Below are 20,329 nucleotides of genomic sequence, written 5' to 3'. Positions count from 1 at the left end.
CACCTTCCCTTTCAGGTGATACTTAATTGGCTGCTCAGTCGGACAGAGGGAGTGGCCAACCTGCTTTCCACTCCAACTCTTCATAAACCCCCGTCCCAATGAGAACACCAGGCTGGAGGTAAGGGGAACTCTGATCGAGGGTCACAGAGCAAGAGGGGATCTACATCACACCATTTTGTGTAGGGTAGATAGCAGCCCTGCGCTGGGATTTCTAGATCAATCAAATTTCAACATCCATTCGAGCATTCAAAAATACATCAAATCTTCATCAACACCATCCCCCCTCCACCACCTCCTTTATACCTTAAACCTGCATCCTCTTAGTAACTGACGTTTCCACCCTGGGAGGGTGGGGGTCTCTGACCATCCATTTTATCCATGCCTTTCGCACTCTTGTAAAATTCCATCAGGTCAGTTGTTCAGTACAATTTGTTTTTTCAGGAAATATCTGAGATACAAGTCATTGAGAATGGCACTCCCTCACTGTCCCATCTCTCTGGGATTTGTGCGGTGTTCCTTTTTAAAATTGTGGACATGTAAAAATGTTAGTAGGCAATTAGTTTACGTGGTCATTGGGACGATTACATGTAGACTGGGAGTTGGTCCTGTCTTGCCTGCAGAGCTTAAAACATGGCCTGTATACAGTCTGTGCTTTTATTATGCTTAAATCAAAAGCAAAAGTTTTTGACATTTTGTAAATAATGAATCTTTTGAGACAAACTTTTCTTTCTCTTCTGAGACCATATAACTGGGGCCTGAGACTGTAGGGACAAGGGTAGGGGTCCCTGTCCAGGTGATAAATCTGTCGACCCAGTCGCTGTCTTTGGCTCTACCCAGTATAGTGAAGACTTTGATTTTCCCCCACTCTCTCTTCCCCCTTCAAACCTCCCCACTGGGGAATCTAGAAATAGGACCGACAGCTTCATAATAAAGGATATCTATTTTAAGTTGGAGATGAAGTTTTTTTTTAGAGTATTCGAAAGATTCAAATTAATCTATCTCAGAGCTCATCTGCTGGGTTTATTCGGGGTCGAGGCAAAATAGCCATAGAGTCATAGAGATGTACAGCATGGAAACAGACCCTTTGGTCCAACGCGTCCGTGCTGTCTGGATATCCCAACCCAATCCAGTCCCACCAGCCTTTTGCACTTTTGGGAATGTAAGGGACCAGATGACACAGGAGCAAAAGCAGACCATTCAGCCCATTGAACAGCAATGCGGACTCAATGAGATCATGGCTGATCTAATAACCCTCAACTCCAATTTCCTGCCTCTGTCCGTGTGGTCATTGGAACAAGGGCCGAGTAGATCTAGTTGACTGAGATCCTTGATAGGCCCAGGTTAACAAACCCATTTGGGGAGCTCTGGCTATTTTATTCAATAGTGTGGAAGCAGGCCATTCAGCCCATAGAGTCCACAACCCTCCAAAAAACATCCCACCCCCTATAATTCTCATGGCCAATCCACCTAGCCTGTGCATCTCTGGACACTATGGAGCAAGTTCCCTTGGCCAATCCATCCTAACCTGCACACCTTTGGACTGTGGGAGGAAACCAGAGCATCCCTACGCAGACGCAGGGAGAATGTGCAAACTCCACACTGAGGCTGGAATCGAACCCAGGTCCCTGGTGCTGTGAGGCAGTAGTGCTAGCCACTGTGCTGCCCCTACATCGATTGGTCCTTTTTTTTTTTCTGAAGGAGAAAATTTGCAGGGCTATGGGGAAAGCGGAAGGCATGTCGGACTATTTGGACGACTGTTTCAAAGAGCCAGCGCAGCTGTGATGGACCGAATGGCCTTTTATTTTTGGGGCTGTCAATCACTTGATTCTTTTTATTTTTTTGAAACTTTATTTTTTGTTTTTACAGAAGCAAGAGAAACCCAAATACCTTCTGTGTTTGGCTTTTTCTGAAAACGGGGATGTGATCACTGGTGACTCAAGTGGAAATCTGGTTGTTTGGGGAAAAGGTAAGGAAGTAACTGGTAATGATTGCAGAACTGGCTAGTGTTCCTGGACCTGCTGTTCTGGAATCTGCTGTAAAGACAACAGAAACTGAAAGGCATGTACATTTGCATGATGCCTTTTTTTTTTGTGTGGTCTCTGGCCATGCCAGTGTACTTTGCAACTGATTTTGAGGTTTAATGTGTGAGGGATTGCAGAATGCTGAGGTGCAGGGGAGTCTGGGTGTTATGAGTCACAACTTGTCGTACCTGCATGCATTTGAGGCAGGCCAATCAATATCGGCCTTTATTGCATTGAGAGTGAAGTTTGAAAGTTTTGATCTGACTTGACGGGGCCTTGAGACTGCACCTGGAGTACGGAGTACAATTCTGGGAACCTTTTAAAGGATTAAACTTTGGTAGTTGTTCAGGGAAAGATCACTCTGCTGATTCCTGGGGTGAATCTGTTGCCTCTTGAGGCCAGGTTGAGTAGGTTAGGCCTGTACTCGTTGGAGTTTGCGAGAGTCTGATGTGATCTTCTTGAAACCTAAGATTCTGACAGTGTGGATGCTGAGAGGATGTTTCTGGTTATGGGGGCTTGTAGAACTAAACTGAGGGGGTTTCTCACCTGGAGGTGAGTTGGAGTTTCATCTGGGGGTCTTTAGTCTTTGGGATTCTCTCTTGCTGTCACTCCTCCTCCCTTTTCCCTCCAAGGAAAGCAGTGAAGTTGGGTTATCGGACAGACCTGTGTAACTCAAAAGTGAGTCCATGGTTATAGAGAACAGAAAGGAAAGGAACTCTGAGACAGCCTTCAGACCAATCTGTTGATACTGTTGACTGCAAGAGTAGGCACAATGGGCTGAATGGTCCGAGATGTACAGCATGGAAACCCTTCAGTCTAACCAGCCCACATCAATCAGCTTTCCTACATTAATCTAGTTCCATTTTCCAGCACTTGGCCTATATCCCTCCAAACCCTTCCTATTCATATACCCATCCAGATGCCTTTTAAATGTTGTAATTGTACCAGCCTCCACCACTTCCTCTGGCAGCTCATTCCATACACGCACCACCCTCTGTGTGAAAATGATGCCCCTTAGGTCCCTTTTAAATCTTTCCCCTCTCACCCTAAACTTGTTCCTGAATTGTATGACCTTGAGGGGCAGTCCCCTTGATGTGCGTATGTGTATTTAAGAAGTTTGGTTAGATATAGAGAGAAAGTGTTGCCTCTTCATGGGGTTGGGGGAGTGAGTCCAGGACTAAGAGGCATCACCATCACATAGGACAGCCAACCATGGTGTATCCCATATACCAACACGGGAAGTGGAAACTTATGATCCTGACTGGGAGAGGAAGACATGAAATGCTTTAACAGTGGGATTTTGGGCTCAAGAGTTTTTAAGGATCATGGACCCAAGCCTGGTGGATGGAGTTGTGCTGCAGATCAGTCATGCTATTATTGAACAGCTGATTACTACAAAGCTGGAGGTGGAGGAGAGGAAGTGCCAGTTAGCTAGACAGCTGGCTTACAACAGTGATGCCAACAGTGTGGGTTCAGCTCTCTCTCCAGTTGAGCTTACCTTCAAGATCCTGCCTTCCAAATCTCAGCCCTCATCTGAGGCATGTTGACACTCAGGTTAAAGTTGCCATCAGTTGTTGCTCTCTGTGACCAATCCCAACTTCTACTTTTCGGACAAGGGTGCCCATAATTTGAGTATAATGAGGATCATGTAAATGATTGCCTACAGTATGGAAACAGGGTCTTCAGCTCAACAAGCCCACACCACATCTCTGAAGAGTAATCCATTCCCCTACGTTTACCCCTGACTAATACACCTAACACCCCGGGTCTGCGTGGGTTTCCTCCGGGTGCTCCGGTTTCCTCCCACAGTCCAAAGATGTGCAGGTCAGGTGAATTGGCCATGGTAAATTGCCCGTAGTGTTAGGTAAGGGGTAAATGTAGGGGTATGGGTGGGTTACGCTTTGGCGGGTCGGTGTGGACTTGTTGGGCCTGTTTCCATACTGTAATGTAATCTAATCTAATCTACTAGGCAATTTAGCACAGCCAATTCTCCTAACCTGCACATCTTTGGACTGTGGGAGGAAACCCACACAGACACTGGGAGAATGTGCAAACATCACACAGGCAGTTGCCTGAGGTGGGAATCGAACCCAGGCCCCTGGCACTGTGAGGCAGCAGTGCTAGCCACTGTGCTGCCCCATGTTAATGCCTGCAGCTGATCACTTGACTTTCATCAGTAAGAGAAGATACCAGTCTAGAACGAGCAAGTGACAGGGTGGCTGACTTGGACAGTAAGGTGCTGCCTGACCTGTTGTGCTGTCCCAGTGCCCCACATTTTGACTTGGACAGTAAGGTATTGGGGTTGGGCATCTACTTGATATGGCTGTAAATTAAGATTGTGCTTTACCTATGTAGCTCAAAAGTCTTACTTGCACTCCTCCTAGGCTGCCTGCTGCTTGTTTTAATATGGGGAAACATCCCAGTGATGCCCCAGACCGGAGTTCTTCCACGGCCAGGGAGCAGAACTGGCTTAAAGTCCCAAGATAAAGCAGAAATGGGTTCCTCTCCCTCTGAGGAGAAGGTAGAGGCATTCTGATAAGACGTCTCCTCTTAAATTATAGACCATCAATGAGAAAGATGTTCTCACTTCAATGACTAAAACCCCAACAGCAAATTCAGGCAATTTTAACTAAATGTCTTTTTCAGTTTTTTTTTAAACATTGGAACAAGATATACTCCCACTGTTTCTGTGGTGCATCCTGTTTTCGGAGGGTATAGATTAGCATTTCATTCTCTCTTTTACCCACTCTTTCTTTCTTATTTGCAGTCCCCTGGTTTCTGCTAAATGGTTTATCCTCCCTGCTATGTGGTTCATCTCTCTCTCTCTTTTTTTTTGCAGGAACTAACCGGATCAGCTCAGCGGTTCAGGGGGCTCACGAAGGTGGCATTTTCAGCCTCTGCGTGCTGAATGATGGGACTCTTGTGTCCGGTGGAGGGAAAGATCGCAAAGTCATCCTCTGGGACAGGCAGTACCACAAGGTCCAGGAAACCGAGGTGATTAGGAAGCCCGTTTCAGTGCTCCGATTCAACTCTGGGATGGCAGGTTCCCTCTGGGGTAACCTTGCTGACGAGCCACTGTGGGTCTCCCTGTGACTAACCCCAGTCTAAGAGTGGTGCTGGAAAAGCACAGCCGCTCAGGCAGCATCTGAGGGGCAGGAGAGTCAATGTTTCAAGCATAACCTCATTCCTGATGAAGAGCTTTTGCCTGAAATGTCAACTCTCCTGCTCCTCGGCTGCTGCCTGACCTGCTGTGCTTTTCCAGCACCACACACTTTTTACTGATCGCTGGCATTTGCAGTCCTCACTGTCTCCTGTGAGACCAAACTTGCCCCATATGAGGGCAGCTTTAAAGTCAATATTTGCCATTCCGTGAGATACCAAAATCCTTTTCTCTATCAGTGATGGAGACTCCACAGCCTTTTGTGCTTGAGCTCCAAAGAGAGACAACCTTTTTTTTTTTGGAATAAAGTAATTTCTCCTCCTCGATCCTAAATGATTTGACCCTTTATCCTGAGACTGTGTATCTCCTGTGGTTAGAGGGAACTTGGAAATCCACAGGATGGTGGAGGCTTGGAGCTCACTGCCTGGAAGGTGGAAACCCTCATCATTATATAAAGAAAACTGCTTTAGATGTGGACTTGAGGTGCTGTCCCTGTCAGGGTGCTATAGGCCAAGAACTGGAAGCTGAGTTTTGGGCAGGACCACTTGTTTCCAGCTAGTGTGAATATGATGGGCTGAATAGTCTCCTTTTTTTTTGGGTGTGGTGTAAACCTCGCTACGTTCCTTCTGTAGTGGATTGACTAGTGGAGAGGCTAAACATAGATAGAAAAGTACAGCACAGAACAGGCCATTTGGCCCACGATGTTGTGCCGAGATTTAATCCTAATATAAAATAATTTAATCTACGCACCCCTCAATTCACTGCTATCCACGTGCATATCCAGCAGTCGCTTAAATGACCCTAATAACTCTGCTTCCAACTATTAGATGACACCGGTGCATCCAAATTGTGTTTCCCTTAATGTCTGTCTTGTGTATTTGTTTTTTATTAAACACAGATCCCTGAGGCCTTTGGCCCGGTGAGGACAATTGCAGAAGGAAAAGGTGATGGATTATTTATTGGCACAACAAGGAACTGCATCCTTCAAGGCACACTGAGCGGGGGATACTGCCCTATTGTACAAGTAAGAAACTGCAAATGTTGAACAAAATCCTTTTTATTTTACCCTCCCCTCACCCTTTTTCATGTTGATTGTCTTTAGCTCTCTGTCCTGGGGGGGAAAAGACTTTTTTTTAAACTGCAGTCAGCGTAGCATCTTTGGTACTCTGGTATGCTTCAGGCAGCTAATGAATGAATGCTGGTTGAGAGGGAGGTTGGCGAAAAGGGTTGAGTGTCGACTGCTTTCCCAAGGTGCTGAGGCAAGATGGTGAGGTTGTTTTAATTGGGCAGTGTGTAACACTTTTTTAAAGGAACAATGCTGGAAGAGGAACGAAGGGTGAAGGGGCTACTGTATGGAGGGTGTCACTGAGCTACGGGCCACAACCATAAAGCGAATTCATGTTAAATGAAACACCTGGTCCTAGTTAGCTCCTGTGCTGGCTCTGAGCGTTTTGAAGAAGAAAGACGATTTTTACCAGTGGGTTTGTTTTTGTATGACTTCAGTGTCCTCTGATTCTCTGAAGTGAAGGTAATCAAAACAGTGCCTTTAGTTTGTGCCATGTTCTGTTTTACTCTCTCCCAACATCCCCGACCCCCACCCACCCAGTGCTCGCTGATCTGCCTAGGCCCTTTGAACAGTGGTTCCAATTGTAAAGTTCTCATGCTTGTTTTCAAATCACTGTAGCCTATCTTTGTGTTTTTCCTTGCCCTCTGAAATCTCAGCTCTTCCCCAATCTTGGCCTCGTGAGCATCCACCACCAGTCACTGTGCCTTCAGTTCCCTGAGCCCCATGCTCTGAAGTTCTCTCTAACTCCCTCCACCTGTCTATCTCTCTCTGTCCTTTTTTTTTGTTTTCTTCAAGACTTTTTCTTTAAAATGTCTCCTCCTTTTTATAAAAAAAAAATCGGATGCCCAAAATTCCAAATATTTCCTTTTGTCAGTGTCGTGTTTAATTTTCGAAAGCCCCAATGAAGTACCTTTTGGTAACCTCTTCACTCTGCAAGGTGCAGTATAATTGTTTATTCTTGCCTACCGTGAAATATATGTCCCCACTAGATGTGGGGAGTGAGGGCAGGAAGTAAATAGTTGCCATGACCAGTCATTTGGAAAAATGGGCCAATCATGATCCTTGACAGAGGAGGCACAGAGTCTAGATCAGAGCGGTGCTGGAAAAGCACAGCAGGTCAGGCAGCATCCGAGGAGCAGGGAAATCGACGTTTCAGGCAAAAGCCCTTCATCAGGAATGAGGCTGGGAGCCTGCAGAGTGGAAAGATAAATGAGTGGGGGTGGGGAGAAAGTAGCATAGAGTACAATAGGTGAATGGGGGTGGGGATGGAGGTGATGGGTCAGAGAAGACATGGTTGAAGAGCTTCAGGGCAGAGGAGATGACCATTGAGAGAGAGACACTCAGATTCTTGTAGAGAGAGGAGGAAAACTTCTTCAAGGCAGGCATCCTTGCAAGAGGATTTGCAGTAGGGTTAAAATCAACTAGGTAAAAACAAGGACTGCAGATGCTGGAAACCAGAGTCTAGATTAGAGTGGTGCTGGAAAAGCACAGCAGGTCAGGCAGCATCACTGGCAAGATGATGTTTGGTACACTCTCCTTTATTGGTTAGAGCATTGAGTATAGGGGTTGGGAGGTCATGTTGCAGCTATACAAGACATTGGTTAGGCCACTTTTGAAAAGCTGTTCAATTCTGCCCTCCCTGCTATAGGAAGGATGTTGAAAGGGTTCAGAAAAGATTTACAAGGTGGTTGCCAGGGTTGGAGGGTTTCAGCAATAGGGAGTGATTGAATAGGCTGGGGTTGTTTTCCCTGGAGTGTCAGAGGCTGAGGAGGGAACCTTTAGAGATTTATAAAAATCATGAGGTGTGTGAATAGCCAAGGTCATTTTTCTTTCTCCGGGTAGGGGGGTCCAAAACTAGAGGGCATACCCTTTAAGATGAAAGGAGAAATATTTAAAAGGGAACTTGAGGGGCAACTTCTTGCTGAGCATGGAATGAGCTGCAGGAGGAAGTGGTGGAGGCTGATACAATTATAGCATTCAGAAGGCATCTGGGTAGGTATATGAATAGGAAGGGTTTAGAGGGATATGGGCCAGGGGCTGGCAAATGGGACTAGAGTAAGTTAGGATATCTGGTCAGCATGGACGAGTTGGACCGAAGGGTCTCTTTCCATGCTGTACATCTTTGACCAGCTATTTCTTTTCAGAATCCTCCTCTTTGGCTGTTCCTCAAAGATATTAAAAAAATCATATGTTCATTTTTTTTTTGTTTTTTGCTCCTGTTCTAGACCAGAGACTGAATGGTGTGTGGGGACAAACTTAAGCCTTTCTGTTTCTCAGGATGAAGGTGTATGCTAACCCCCTACTTGATTCTTGTGTCATGGTGTTACTCTTCCTCCGCAGGGTCATACTGATGAGCTGTGGGGACTCTCTGCACACCCGGGTGAGGACAGGTTTGTGACATGTGGGCAAGACAAGTTGATCCATTTCTGGGACTCCAAGTCACACCAGCCAGTCTGGAGTAAGATTCTCGATGTAAGTCACTGAGAAAGTACAAGTCATTACTTTACTTTATCACTAGGGCTCAGATGTGCAGTGCTAGGCAGCTGGTGATGAAGGTGTAGATGGTGCTGATGCTGCAGTAAATCTGGAAGGGTCCAGTCTAACCCCCTTTGGTTCAAATCCCACCACATCTGAATGTGAATTCAGTTAGTAAATCTGGAATTATAAAGGTAGTCTCTGTCATAATGACTGGGTAATGCTATTAATTGTTGTAAAAACTAATTTGGTTCACTTTTTTTTCTTTTGAGAATAGGAAGTTGTCTGTACTTATCTGGGCCCAGCCTACATTTATCTCCAAACCCACAGCAATGGGATTTGATTCTTAACTGCCATCCGAAATAACCCCGGCAGGCCACTGTTCAAGTTCAGTTAGGGGTCTGCTACAAATGTTAGCCTTTCCAACAATTCCCCCATCACATGGCAGCATAAAGGAAAGAAATAACCAGGCACCTGGAGTCCAGGTACCCACCAGTAAAAAGGTGTGAGCAAGTGGTAATGCTCTCGTCTCAGTCTGCTGTCGGTTCACGTCCTACTCTGATTTAAACCAAAATGGACAATTAATCTAGCCTAACCCTCCAGTGATAATTCTGAGGGAAAGCTGCTGTGTCTGATGTGCTGTCAGGCATGAAAGCAGACATCTAGCCTCTGAGGTCTGGGGAATGTAAAAGATACTACCATCACTATTTTGAAAAATTGCAGGGAGGTGCTTGGGTATTATCATCTTTCTAAATGTTGGAGCTTGCTGTCTGTAAATTGCCTGTTATGATTCTGAGATGGAAACTGTGCGGTTGTCTGTAAAATGCTTTGATTATACAGTGGAAGGTGATAATATGGGTGAGGCCTCTTCTGCAGTACTGTGTACAGTTCTGGTTGCCCTGTTATAGGAAGGATATTATTAAGCTGGGGAGGGTTCAGAAAAGATTTACCAGTTTGAGTAATAAGGAGAGACTGGGACTTTTTTCACTGGGGGTTAGGAGGCTGAGGGGTGACCTTTTATAGAGGCTTATAAAACCATGAGGGGCAAGGATAAGGAGAACCTCTTCCCTAGGATGGGAGGAGTTCAAAATTGGGGGGGGGGGCATATTTTTAAGGTAAGCAGAGAAAGGACACAAGAGGCAATTTCTTTTTTTACACTGTTCACAGTTCTAGAGGAAATGGTGGATGCTAGTACAGTCACAACGCTTAAAAGATATTTGTATTGGTACGTGAATAGGAAAGGTTTGGGGGGGCATATGGGCCAGGAGCAGGCAGGTGGGACTAGTTTAGTTTGGGATTATGGTCGGCATGGACTGGTTGAATGGAAGAGTTGGTTCCTGTGCTCTGACGTTTTTTTTTCTTGCTTTTTCCTTTTGACCTGCCATTTCCAGAGTCAGGTCAGTAATTGTACTTGGAAACAAAATCAGCAAAACTCCACCAGTCTAGAAACCTCTGGAGAAAAAGCAGAGTTAATGTTTCAGGTCCAGTAACCCTCCTCCAGAACTCGATTGTACGATCTAGCTAAGGGTTGATTTCGCTTAAGGGTTGGGTGGGAAAGTGGAGTTGAGGATTATCAGATCAGCCATGATGTCATTGGACAGCGGGATAGTCTCAGTGGGCTAAATGGCCTACTTCTGCCGCTACCTCTAATGGCTTTATTTAAATGCTGAGAATAGTCCTTGCGATGTCACCGTCGGTAACTGTATATATTACACGACAACTTCAGTGAGGGGGGTCTCCTGTCATGTGGGTGAGTAAATGTGACTGACCTCTGGGGGTTTGGTTGAGTGAAGGGTCTTCTCAGGGTAGACGCTGAGGAACAGTGCTCTCCCCACCCACTGGGAAATTTAGAACAGGGGTCCGCAGTCTCCAGATGAAGGACTGGTCGGTTAGGACCAAAAGGGGGAGAAACGATGTCCCTGAAAAGGTTGTGAATATTTTGGAGTTCTCTCCTCCTCCACCTCCTCAGATTTGTTTCTGCTCCATGATTGAAAACTTCTTGAGGCAGTGATTCAGACACCCTCTCTCGGCCCTTCAGGGAGCCAAGGGAGGAGGCGGGAAGGTTGAGTTAAGGTGTTGGTCATATCATTTTGAATATTCGAGTGGGCTCTAGGAGCCATGGGGTCAACTCCTGCTAATTCTTGAGATATTCCTCCGCACGCAAATTCGCACATAACAACCTGGTCAGAAAGCAATAGGACAAGAGACTCAATCCCAAGATGTTCATGGTGGCCTTCACGTTTGATAAACTGGCAACATAAAGATGTGCGTGCTTAACGTTTTGCAAAGTGCTGTCTTGATCCTGTGATGATACTGTGGCTTTGAGGTGTGTTTTTGTCCTGTTTTCTTTTAGAGAGATTGGGGGACAGGTCTGTGAGAAGATAGACAATTTGTGGGGCCTTGAGGGCTTATTAAAGTTGGAACAATAGAAGCAGCCTGAAGGGGTGTGGTCAAGCTGTTTTAGACCAAGGATTTTTAGTTAGCTTTGAAGATTAGGCAGCAGTTGCTGCTGGGGTCTCAGCAGAGTTGGAAGCTGCAGTAAATGTCTCCTTACTGCTACGGAGTTTCCACTTGGTGCTTTTATTCTGCTGGATTACATGTGAGACAATCTGTGTCTGAATTTGCCTTTTTGCCAAGGGGTGTGTTTATGGGATGGTACTATATTGGAACAGTTAATTAGTAATAATTACTGTATCTATTATTTCAAGTTCTTCCTCCTTTTTTGTTGTTTTTGTTTTAACTAGCGTTTGAATAAATTTGTGTCTTGCTTAATGTGGAGTAGTCCAGTTGCATCTGGAACGCAAGGCTTTATATTTGTCTTTATAAACTAAGAAAAGGTTAGGGTCCAGGATACCACCTTTTTAAAATATTTGCAGGGGTCTGGTATGGTCCATAACAGGCTCTACTTATATCTGATTTTCAGAAGGAAATGGATGAGTTATATTTTGAGGTTTACTATACATATTTTTTTTTGTTTATCCCCACCTGCACCCCCCCCACCTTTATTTCTTGCCAGGATGCAGCTCAGTCAGTTGGTTTCCATCCCAGTGGGTCTGTTATCGCAGTGGGAATGCAAACTGCAAGGTAAGCATGCTCCAGGTAATTGCTAAGTACAAACCAGGTACTCGTTGATCGTGCTGCAGGCACATCTAGCAGAGTCTCTTTAATTTTCATATCTGTTCTAACGCAATAACACTAGCGCTTTTGAGAAGGCACGACTGGGGTGCAGTCGGTTGTTGAAGTTCCTCAATTTACAGGCGAAAAAGGCATAGGTAAAGTGAATGACAAGAGTCTTCCCCTGGCTGGGAGGGGAGTTCAAAACCAGGGTCATATATCCAAGATGAGGGGAGAAAGGTTTAATAACTGACATGACGGGCAACTTTTTTACACGGGTGTTTCAAGTGTGGAATCCACTTCCTGGGGAAGTGGTGGATGCAGGTACAGTTGCAATGTTTTAAAAGGCATTTTGGATAAGTACATGAATAGGAAAGGCTCTGAGGGATATGCATCAAGGAGTGTGGTGCTAGAAAAACGCAGCCGGTCAGGTAGCATTCAAGGAGCAGGGGAGTCGACATTTCGAGCACCCCGGATGCTGCTTTTCCAGCCCCACTGTTTCTTGACTCTGATCTCCAGCATCTGCAGTCCTCACTTCTTCCTCCTTGGAGGGATATGGGCCTAATACAGGTAGGTGGGACTAGTTTTGTTTGGGAACATGGTTGACACAGCCTGTTGGGACTACAGGGTCCATTTCTGTGCTGTCTGACTGTCTCAGAGTCACGTTGTGCTGTGGGACTTCACCTGATTCGACAGGCCAATTCTGGATCTGCTGTTCAGCTGGGCACCTGGAGCAGGACACCTCACTGGGAGAGCAGGATTGCTTCCATGTTTAATTTTCTTCTCCACCTCCAGTATTTAAGATTGAGACTAAATAAGGTTCAGCTTTGATGGGCATGTCAACAGTTTGAATGATTTTGGGAGTGCGCTGTTTCCCTGGTCACTAATGCTGTGATCAGGGACAGTGTCAATAGTGTCTTTAAAGCCTTTCCTCCCTCCTGTGCCAGGCTGGCCATGAAGAGTTGAGAACACGGTGGCCTGGTACAGAGGCAAAAGGAACTGAAAGCAAAAGAAAAGTTTATTATGATAAAAATAACAGTTTGAAGTGAAATTTCTAAAACTCCTCACTTTATTTAAATGTATTATTTCATATCAAGCCTGTAGTTCCCCAGTGCCATATCTGTCACTTTTACTTTTCATATGAATGTTGGCTAAGCCAGCGTTTGCAGCCTATCCCTAATTAATCTTGGGGGGCGGGGGGCGGCAGGTTGGTGAGCTGCTACATTGAACCATTGAAGTCCATGGCATGTGTAAACCCACCGTGCTGTTTACCCTAACAGTGTAGCAGTTTTCAGCTGTAGCCATTTCAGAAAAAAGAACATTGCTGCAGATCTGGACTCCCCTCTAGGCCAGACCAAGTAAAGGCTGCAAATGGGTGAATGATGTCTCTCTCTCTCTCTCTCCATTTTGTGATGACTAGTTTTCATGAACCAGATCTCCCCCAGATGCTGTAGTCTGTGGAGTGAACCTGTAGAATCCTTTAACCCATAAGGCTGTATAGGTTAAGTCATGTGTTTGTTTGACAACCACCTGATGAAGGAGCAGCGCTCTGAAAGCTAGTGCTTCCAATTACACCTGTTGGACTATAACCTGATGTGCTTTTTTTAAACTAGGCTATGTCAAGTATACTCAAGGCTGAGAAAAACCAATTTTTTTAAAAAGCAGGGGTGGGCAAGCCAGGGAAGTAGAGCTAAAGGTTATTAGATTGGTTTTGATCTCCTTGAATGGCAAAACAGGTTTGATGGGCTGAATGGCCTGCTTCTGTCTTATTGTCGTCTTAATTCGGGCCTCTGGATTACTAGTAGTTGTGGGTACAGTTTCTTCTAACGCGATAATTGCTTTCGCACATTAGAGAAAAATCGCACATTAGAAGCAGCGCTTAGTGTCAATGATGTAATCTCAATACAGCCAACACCTGTTTTTAAAAGTTCCTGCTTTAGAAACAGTGTCCCCAGTTCATCAATCGTGTTACAGGGAATTTGTGTTACCAATACAGAATGACCTGTATACTTGACCTTTTCCAACGATGTCTCCTTTCTGTGTGTGTGTGTGTGTGTGTGTGTGTGTGTGTGCCTGTACATCGTATAAACTAATCCGTGATGTTGACCAATCCCTAATTAGTGTTGGTTTTCTTAAATGGTGTATCATTCTAACAGTAACCATATGCCACCTTGTCCTTGTCTCTGCCTGTGGGTGCATTGCATTCACAAGTACTTGCTGATGAGCAAAGGAAATATTTCTGTCCCTTGAACACAGTGGGGTTTGGTTTGTATGTGACCTTCCTCTGCTTGAATGACCTGTCAACACTCTCAATTTCAGCCTGGGTCCAAGGGAATAGCTCTTCAGTGAGGTTCTATCTACAACAGTTGTAACACAAAGCTGTAACACTGAGGCAATTGTTTGTACAACTCTCTGTGGAGTGAATTATACGCAAGGCTACTTTTGCTCTTAACCAAAGGAACTGTAAATGCTGTTAATCCGAAACAAAACTCAAAATTGCTGGCAATGCTCAGCACGTTTAGCAGCATCCGTGGGGAGGAATCGGACTTAATGTTTCTGGTCTGGTGACCCTATCTCAGAACTCGATCTGAAACGTTAACTCTGATTTCACTGTCTGGATGTTGCCAGACCTGCTGTGCTTTTCCAGCAATTTCTGATTTTTGTTTCTACACTTTTTTTTTTTTTGCTTTTTACTACTTCCCTATTTATTTCAAAAATACATTTAAGATATTTTCTGTATAAGCAGTCACAAACACAGTCCAGTTCTGTACAGTACCATACAAGAAATAAAACATCGGGAGTTTGACTCTATCCAACAAACCCAAACGCGCTCTCGGTCCCATTGACTTTTTCTGCACTGACCTACACTGGTTCCTGATCTGGCAAAGCTCGAGTTAAATGGGGGGGAGAGGGGTAAAATCCATGTTTCCCAGTCCCTTCAATATCCAGATTCCCCTAATTCTAACCACGTGAGTAGCCTGATTTTTAATTGCTCTGCTATTGACAGCCGGGCTTTCAGTTATTGGAGCACCAAGCTCTAGAACTCCTTTTTAAAATCTGTTTCTCTCTCCTCTCCTATTTAACACTAACGCCTCTTGGCCACGCTTTCAATTGCCTGTCCTATCTCTCTTTGTGTGCTTCAAAGTTTGTTTGACCGCACTCCTGTATGGAAACTTTTTTTTTCTCTTTTTTGGGCGCTTAATTACATCCAAGTGGTAGCATCGACAGTGACTCTCTCCCTGGCTCTTGTCTCCTGCAGGTGGATGGTAATTGATGCTGAAACAAAGGATCCCATTACTGTGCACACCGATGGGAATGAGAAGCTGTCTGTGATGAGCTATTCTCCAGGTACGAGAGCTCTCGGGCGCAGCCTGGAGCTGACCAGTCCACTCCGGGTAAACCAGAGAATTCTAGCTGAAGCGAGTTTCAGATTTGAAGGTTTTTATTTTTTCGCGCCTTCCCATTGAATGCTGCTGTCTTATCCATTTTGGTTAAAATCATGTGATCAGTTTGGCTGGCCATTTAAACGTCGGCCATTTTGAAAAGGATAGTAGGAGAATTTACAGAACTAACTTCAGAGTACTTTTTTTGGTTGTTGCTTGCTTTTAGTCTAATGGGCTGAATGGCATCCTTCCGACCCTGTTGAGTGTAGTTTCTTCTGATCTTGGCTGCTTAGTTTGTGTTACTGTGTTTATCGTTGATGTTGGTGACGGCACAGAACATACTCAGAAAAGAGAGTATCTCTGACTGACAGTACGGCACTCCCTCAGTACTGCATAGAAAATATTAATAGGAAGAGGGGTAGGCCAGTGGGCCCCTTGAGCTTATTCTGCCATTCAACAGAATTGTGGCTGATGTTCATACATCACTAGAGCAGACTCCTCAATCCAAACAGTCCACAGCCACCATCTTCCCAAACTAAAATACAGAGGAGTCTCGATTATCCGAAATTCGGATAATCTGACAAGATTGCAAGGTCCCAACGTTTGGCTAAACTGTTATTTGGCAATCTACTATCTGAACAAAATATTCCCCTCCTGTGTTGTTCAGATAATTGAGGTTCCGCTGTAATCTCATCTGCCTGTCCTTGACCCATATCCCTCCAAACATGTCTTATTCATGGACTTATCACTGGACACTATGGGGCAATTTAGCATGGCCAATCCATCTCGCCTGCACATCTTTGGATTGTGGGAGGAAACTGGAGCACCCGGAGGAAACCCACGCAGACACGGGGAGAATGTACAAACACCACATGGGCAGTTACCCAAAGCTGGAATTGAACTGGATCTCTGGCGCTGTGAGGCAGCAATGCTAACCACTGAGCCACCATGCCACCCTAACTAAAATGTCAATTTGTGATGGGAGATAAGGCCTTGTGTCCCTGGCTAGCTTGAAGCCATTCATCCAGACTCTGAAGATCTTCATTTATCACAGAACATGGAACAATCCAGCGCAGAACAGGCCCTTCGGCCCTTGATGTTGTGTCAATCTGTGAACTATTCTCAGCTCGTCCCCACTACACTATCCCAAAATCATCCATGTGCTTATCCAAGGATTGTTTAAATGCCCCTAATGTGGCTGAGTTAACTCCATTAGCAGGTAATGCATTCCACGCCCTTACCACTCTCTCTGCGTAAAGAACCTGCCTCTGATATCTGTCTTAAATCTATCACCCCTCAATTTGTAGTTATGCCCCCTCGTACAAGCTGACATCATCATCCTAGGAAAAAGACTCGCTGTCCACCCTATCTAATCCTCTGATCATCTAGTATGTCTCTATCAAATCCCCTCTTAGCCTTCTTGCCAATGAGAACAGGTTCAAGTCTCCCAGCCTTTCCTCATAAGACCTTCCCTCCAGACCAGGCAACATCCTGGTAAATCTCCTCTGCACCTTTTCCAATGCTTCCACATCCTTCCCAAAATATGGGGACCAGAACTGTACACCATATTCCAAGTGTATCTTGCTTTCTTTGTCCACAGATGGCAATTACCTGGCCATTGGATCGCACGACAACTATGTTTACATGTACACAGTGGCTGAAAATGGCAGGAAGTACAATCGAGTGGGAAGATGTTCCGTAAGTAAAATGGTGCCCCACCCCCACCCTCACCCTGGAGCTGGTCAATGCCTGATCAAACTGCAGTGACCATCTGGCAATGCATCTAAACAAACTGCAGCTTTTCCCCCCTTAATGTTCTGCAAACAACATGTGACCAGTTTTGAGAACGTTAAGATTAAGAGGAGAGCCATTTGGCTTATTGTACAGTTGCAGCAGCCCCTGGTGGTACTGCCATAGAGTCACCATTTCTGAGCCGGGTGCTTTGGGTTCAAGTCCCATCTCTGGGCTGGACGGTTTACCTCTGCCATTAAAACACCAAATACTTCCGTTTATTAAAATCCCTCGCAAGTGAGTGGGCATGTCTTCCTCCTCGCTCCTGTATTTGTTGGATTGTCTGTGAATGTTACAAGCCTGAGCCCTTTCTCCCAATCTACTTCCCTGGTCTGGGGTAGCCTGAACATGTTGATGTGGTGTCTCTCCATATTGCTAGCTTGCTTGTCAAGGTTTATCTCCAGCAACTAAGGGTGGCAGTTTGAGGCACAGAACTTTATTTTCACTGAATGCAAAATTCTGTTGATGCTGGAAATCTGGACCCAAAACAAAATAATGCTGGAGAAACTCTGCAATTGTGGAGAGACAAACAGGACTCTTCTCTAGGTCAGAAAGGGCTGGAAAATGTCAGTTTTTTTTCAATGGGGAGAAAGTGAGAACTGCAGATGCTCGTGTTCAGAGTGGAGTGTGGTGCTGGAAAAGCACAGCAGGTCAGGCAGCATCCGAGGAGCAGGAGAATTGATGTTTCAGGCATAAGCCCTTCATTATTACTGCTGAAGGGCTCATGCCCAAACAGTCGATTCTCCTGCTCATCGGATGCTGCCTGACCTGCTGTGCTTTTCCAGCACCACACACTCTCTTGAGTTTTTGTTTTAAAGCTACTGTCATGAAGCCCTTTGGCCCATCATATCCACACCAGTCATCAAGCAACTATCTATTCTAATCCCACTAATATTCAGAATCCAGTTCTTCAGAACAGCCATAAATGTTCTGAATTCTGAAGAAGTGTCATATTGTACTTAATGTTAACTCCTTCCTCTCTCTCTGTCTGTCTCTGTCTGTCTGTCTGTCTGTCTCTGTCTCTCTGTCTGTCTCTGTCTCTCTGTCTGTCTCTGTCTCTCTGTCTGTCTCTGTCTCTCTGTCTGTCTCTCTGTCTGTCTCTCTGTCTCTGTCTCTCTGTCTCTGTCTCTCTGTCTCTGTCTCTCTGTCTCTGTCTCTCTGTCTCTGTCTCTCTCTCTCTGTCTCTCTCTCTCTGTCTCTCTCTCTCTGTCTCTCTCTCTCTGTGTCTCTCTCTGTCTGTCTCTCTCTCTGTCTGGCAGCAGCTGTGTAATTTCCCAGCATTCCCTGTTTTATTCCCATATTTTTGCTGCTCTTTCCAGAGGAGGGCTGTGGAAATCTATCTTTATTTGATTCCTAACCAAAGAATTTCTTTTATTCTGGTATAGGGACACTCGAGTTTTCTAACACATCTGGACTGGTCGACTGACAGTCGCTACATAGTCACAAACTCTGGAGACTATGAGGTCCTCTTCTGTGAGTATAGAGCCTCTAACATTGTTGTCAAATTCTGCAGATGCTACTTAAACCTGGGGAAAGTCTTCACAAATGTCTGGTCTCTTATTCAGATGGTAACTATGTTGAGTGCGTGACTCCTTCCTAGCATGCTGTTTTTTGTGAGGGGGATAAACTGTAGAGCGGGGATGTTTTGCCACAATTAGTGTGTCCAGTTGCTCTCGATGTGGTCGTCTCTACATTGGGGAGACAGGACACCTGTTCGTGGAACATTTCAGAACATCTCTGGGACACCCACTGCCCTGTGGCCAAAAACTAACTCCCCCTGCCACTCCGCCAAGGACATGCAAGTCTTGGGCCACCTCCACTGCCAAACTCTAGCCACCCAACACCTGGAGAAAGAACGCCTCACTTTCCACCTTGGGACCCTCCAACCACATGGGATCAATGTGGACTTCATCAGTGTCCTCATCTCCCCTCCCCTCACCCTTATCCCAGATCCAACCTGCCAACTAGGCACCACCCTTTTGCATTGTCCTACCTGTCTACCTTCCTTCCCACCTCTGTTCCACCTTCCGCCTCTGACCTATCACCTCCTCAGCTAGCTTCCCTCCAACACCACAACCACCACCACAACCCCCCTCCATTTATCTCTCAGCCTCCTTGGGCCATCCCCTCATTCCTGATGAAGGGCTTATGCCTGAAACGTCGACTCTCCTGCTGCTCGGACGCTGCCTGACCTGCTGTGCTTTTCCAGTACCACACTCCTTGACACCGTTGAACTGCACATTGGTGAGACCATATCTAGAGTAATGTGTACAATTTTGGTCTCATTATTAATAAAAAGAACATAATTGCTTTAGAAACAGTTCTAAGGAGGTTCAGTTGATGGATCCCTGAGGAAGGAGGAATTATTTGTGTGGGGAGGTTGTACAGCTTGTGTCTGAGCCTGTATCCACTGGAATGGAGAGGAATAAGAGGTGATCCAAATGAAATATGTAAAGTCCTGAGGGAAACTTGACAGAGTAGATGCTGGTAGGCTGTTCCCCTTTTTTGGGAGAGGTTAGTACATGTTTACAAATGAGGGGGCTTCCATTTCAGACAAATTGAGAAATACCTTGGGTAAGAAAGTTCTCACGACTCATACAGTACGGAAACAGACCCTTTGGTCCAATCAGTCCATTGCAAACGTAATCTCGAACTAAACTAGTCCCACCTGCCTGCTCCTGGCCCATATCCCTCCAAACCTTTCCTCTTCATGTACTTATCCAAGTGGCATTTAAACGTTGTAGTTGTACCCACATCTACCACTTCCTCAGGAGGTTCACTCTACATGCAAACCACCCTCTTAAAGAAGAAAAAAATTGCCCCTCATGTATTTTCTTAAATCTCTCCCTCTTCTCTCCCCTCGATATGTCCATGAGTCTTGAAGTTTCCCCCCCCCCCCTCCCCACCATTCTAGGGAAAAGATAACCATCATTAACTCTGTCCATACCCCTTATGATTTTAAACTTTTAAGGTCACTCCTCAACCTCCTACACGCCAGTGAAAAAAGTCCCAGTCTTTCTTTATAACTCAAGCCCTCCATTCCCAGCAATGACCTGGTAACTCTCTTCAGCTTAATATCCTTCCTATAACAGGGTGACCAGAACTGGACACAATGATGAGGCCTCTTCTGGAACAATGTCCTCTCTAAAACATCAACATGATAGCCTTTTGAGTATAGGAGTTGGGACAAGAAATTAAGGGAAACATGCTGAACTCGTGACTGAGTGGTAGAGACCAGGTCACTAAATATCCCCTAAGGCGGGGAGAGAATCTCGGCCGTAAGGGGGTCACAGGATTTTGGATTAGACCAGAAAGTGAA

General features: G+C 45.4%; 1 protein-coding gene across 3 annotated transcripts in view; it reads left to right on the top strand.

Annotated features, from left to right (window-relative positions):
• Positions 1 to 20,329, top strand: part of LOC122542797 (echinoderm microtubule-associated protein-like 1) — a 139,515-nt gene that overhangs the window by 101,231 nt on the left and 17,955 nt on the right. For all 3 annotated transcript variants that reach the window (XM_087983991.1, XM_087983992.1, XM_087983993.1), the window contains 8 exons: positions 1,867 to 1,966; positions 4,861 to 5,015; positions 6,080 to 6,205; positions 8,588 to 8,719; positions 11,739 to 11,806; positions 15,096 to 15,184; positions 16,820 to 16,917; positions 18,396 to 18,483. In XM_087983991.1, coding sequence (XP_087840117.1) covers positions 1,867 to 1,966; positions 4,861 to 5,015; positions 6,080 to 6,205; positions 8,588 to 8,719; positions 11,739 to 11,806; positions 15,096 to 15,184; positions 16,820 to 16,917; positions 18,396 to 18,483 — 856 coding nt within the window. The remainder of the gene's footprint in view (positions 1 to 1,866; positions 1,967 to 4,860; positions 5,016 to 6,079; positions 6,206 to 8,587; positions 8,720 to 11,738; positions 11,807 to 15,095; positions 15,185 to 16,819; positions 16,918 to 18,395; positions 18,484 to 20,329) is intronic.

Source organism: Chiloscyllium plagiosum, unplaced genomic scaffold (genome assembly GCF_037043375.1).
Source record: "Chiloscyllium plagiosum isolate Xiang-an unplaced genomic scaffold, Cpla_swu_hap1 HiC_scaffold_47, whole genome shotgun sequence".
NCBI classification, from domain to species: domain Eukaryota; kingdom Metazoa; phylum Chordata; class Chondrichthyes; order Orectolobiformes; family Hemiscylliidae; genus Chiloscyllium; species Chiloscyllium plagiosum.
Note: the sequence above shows the minus strand (reverse complement) of the source record. Positions and strands in the feature narration are given on the sequence as shown.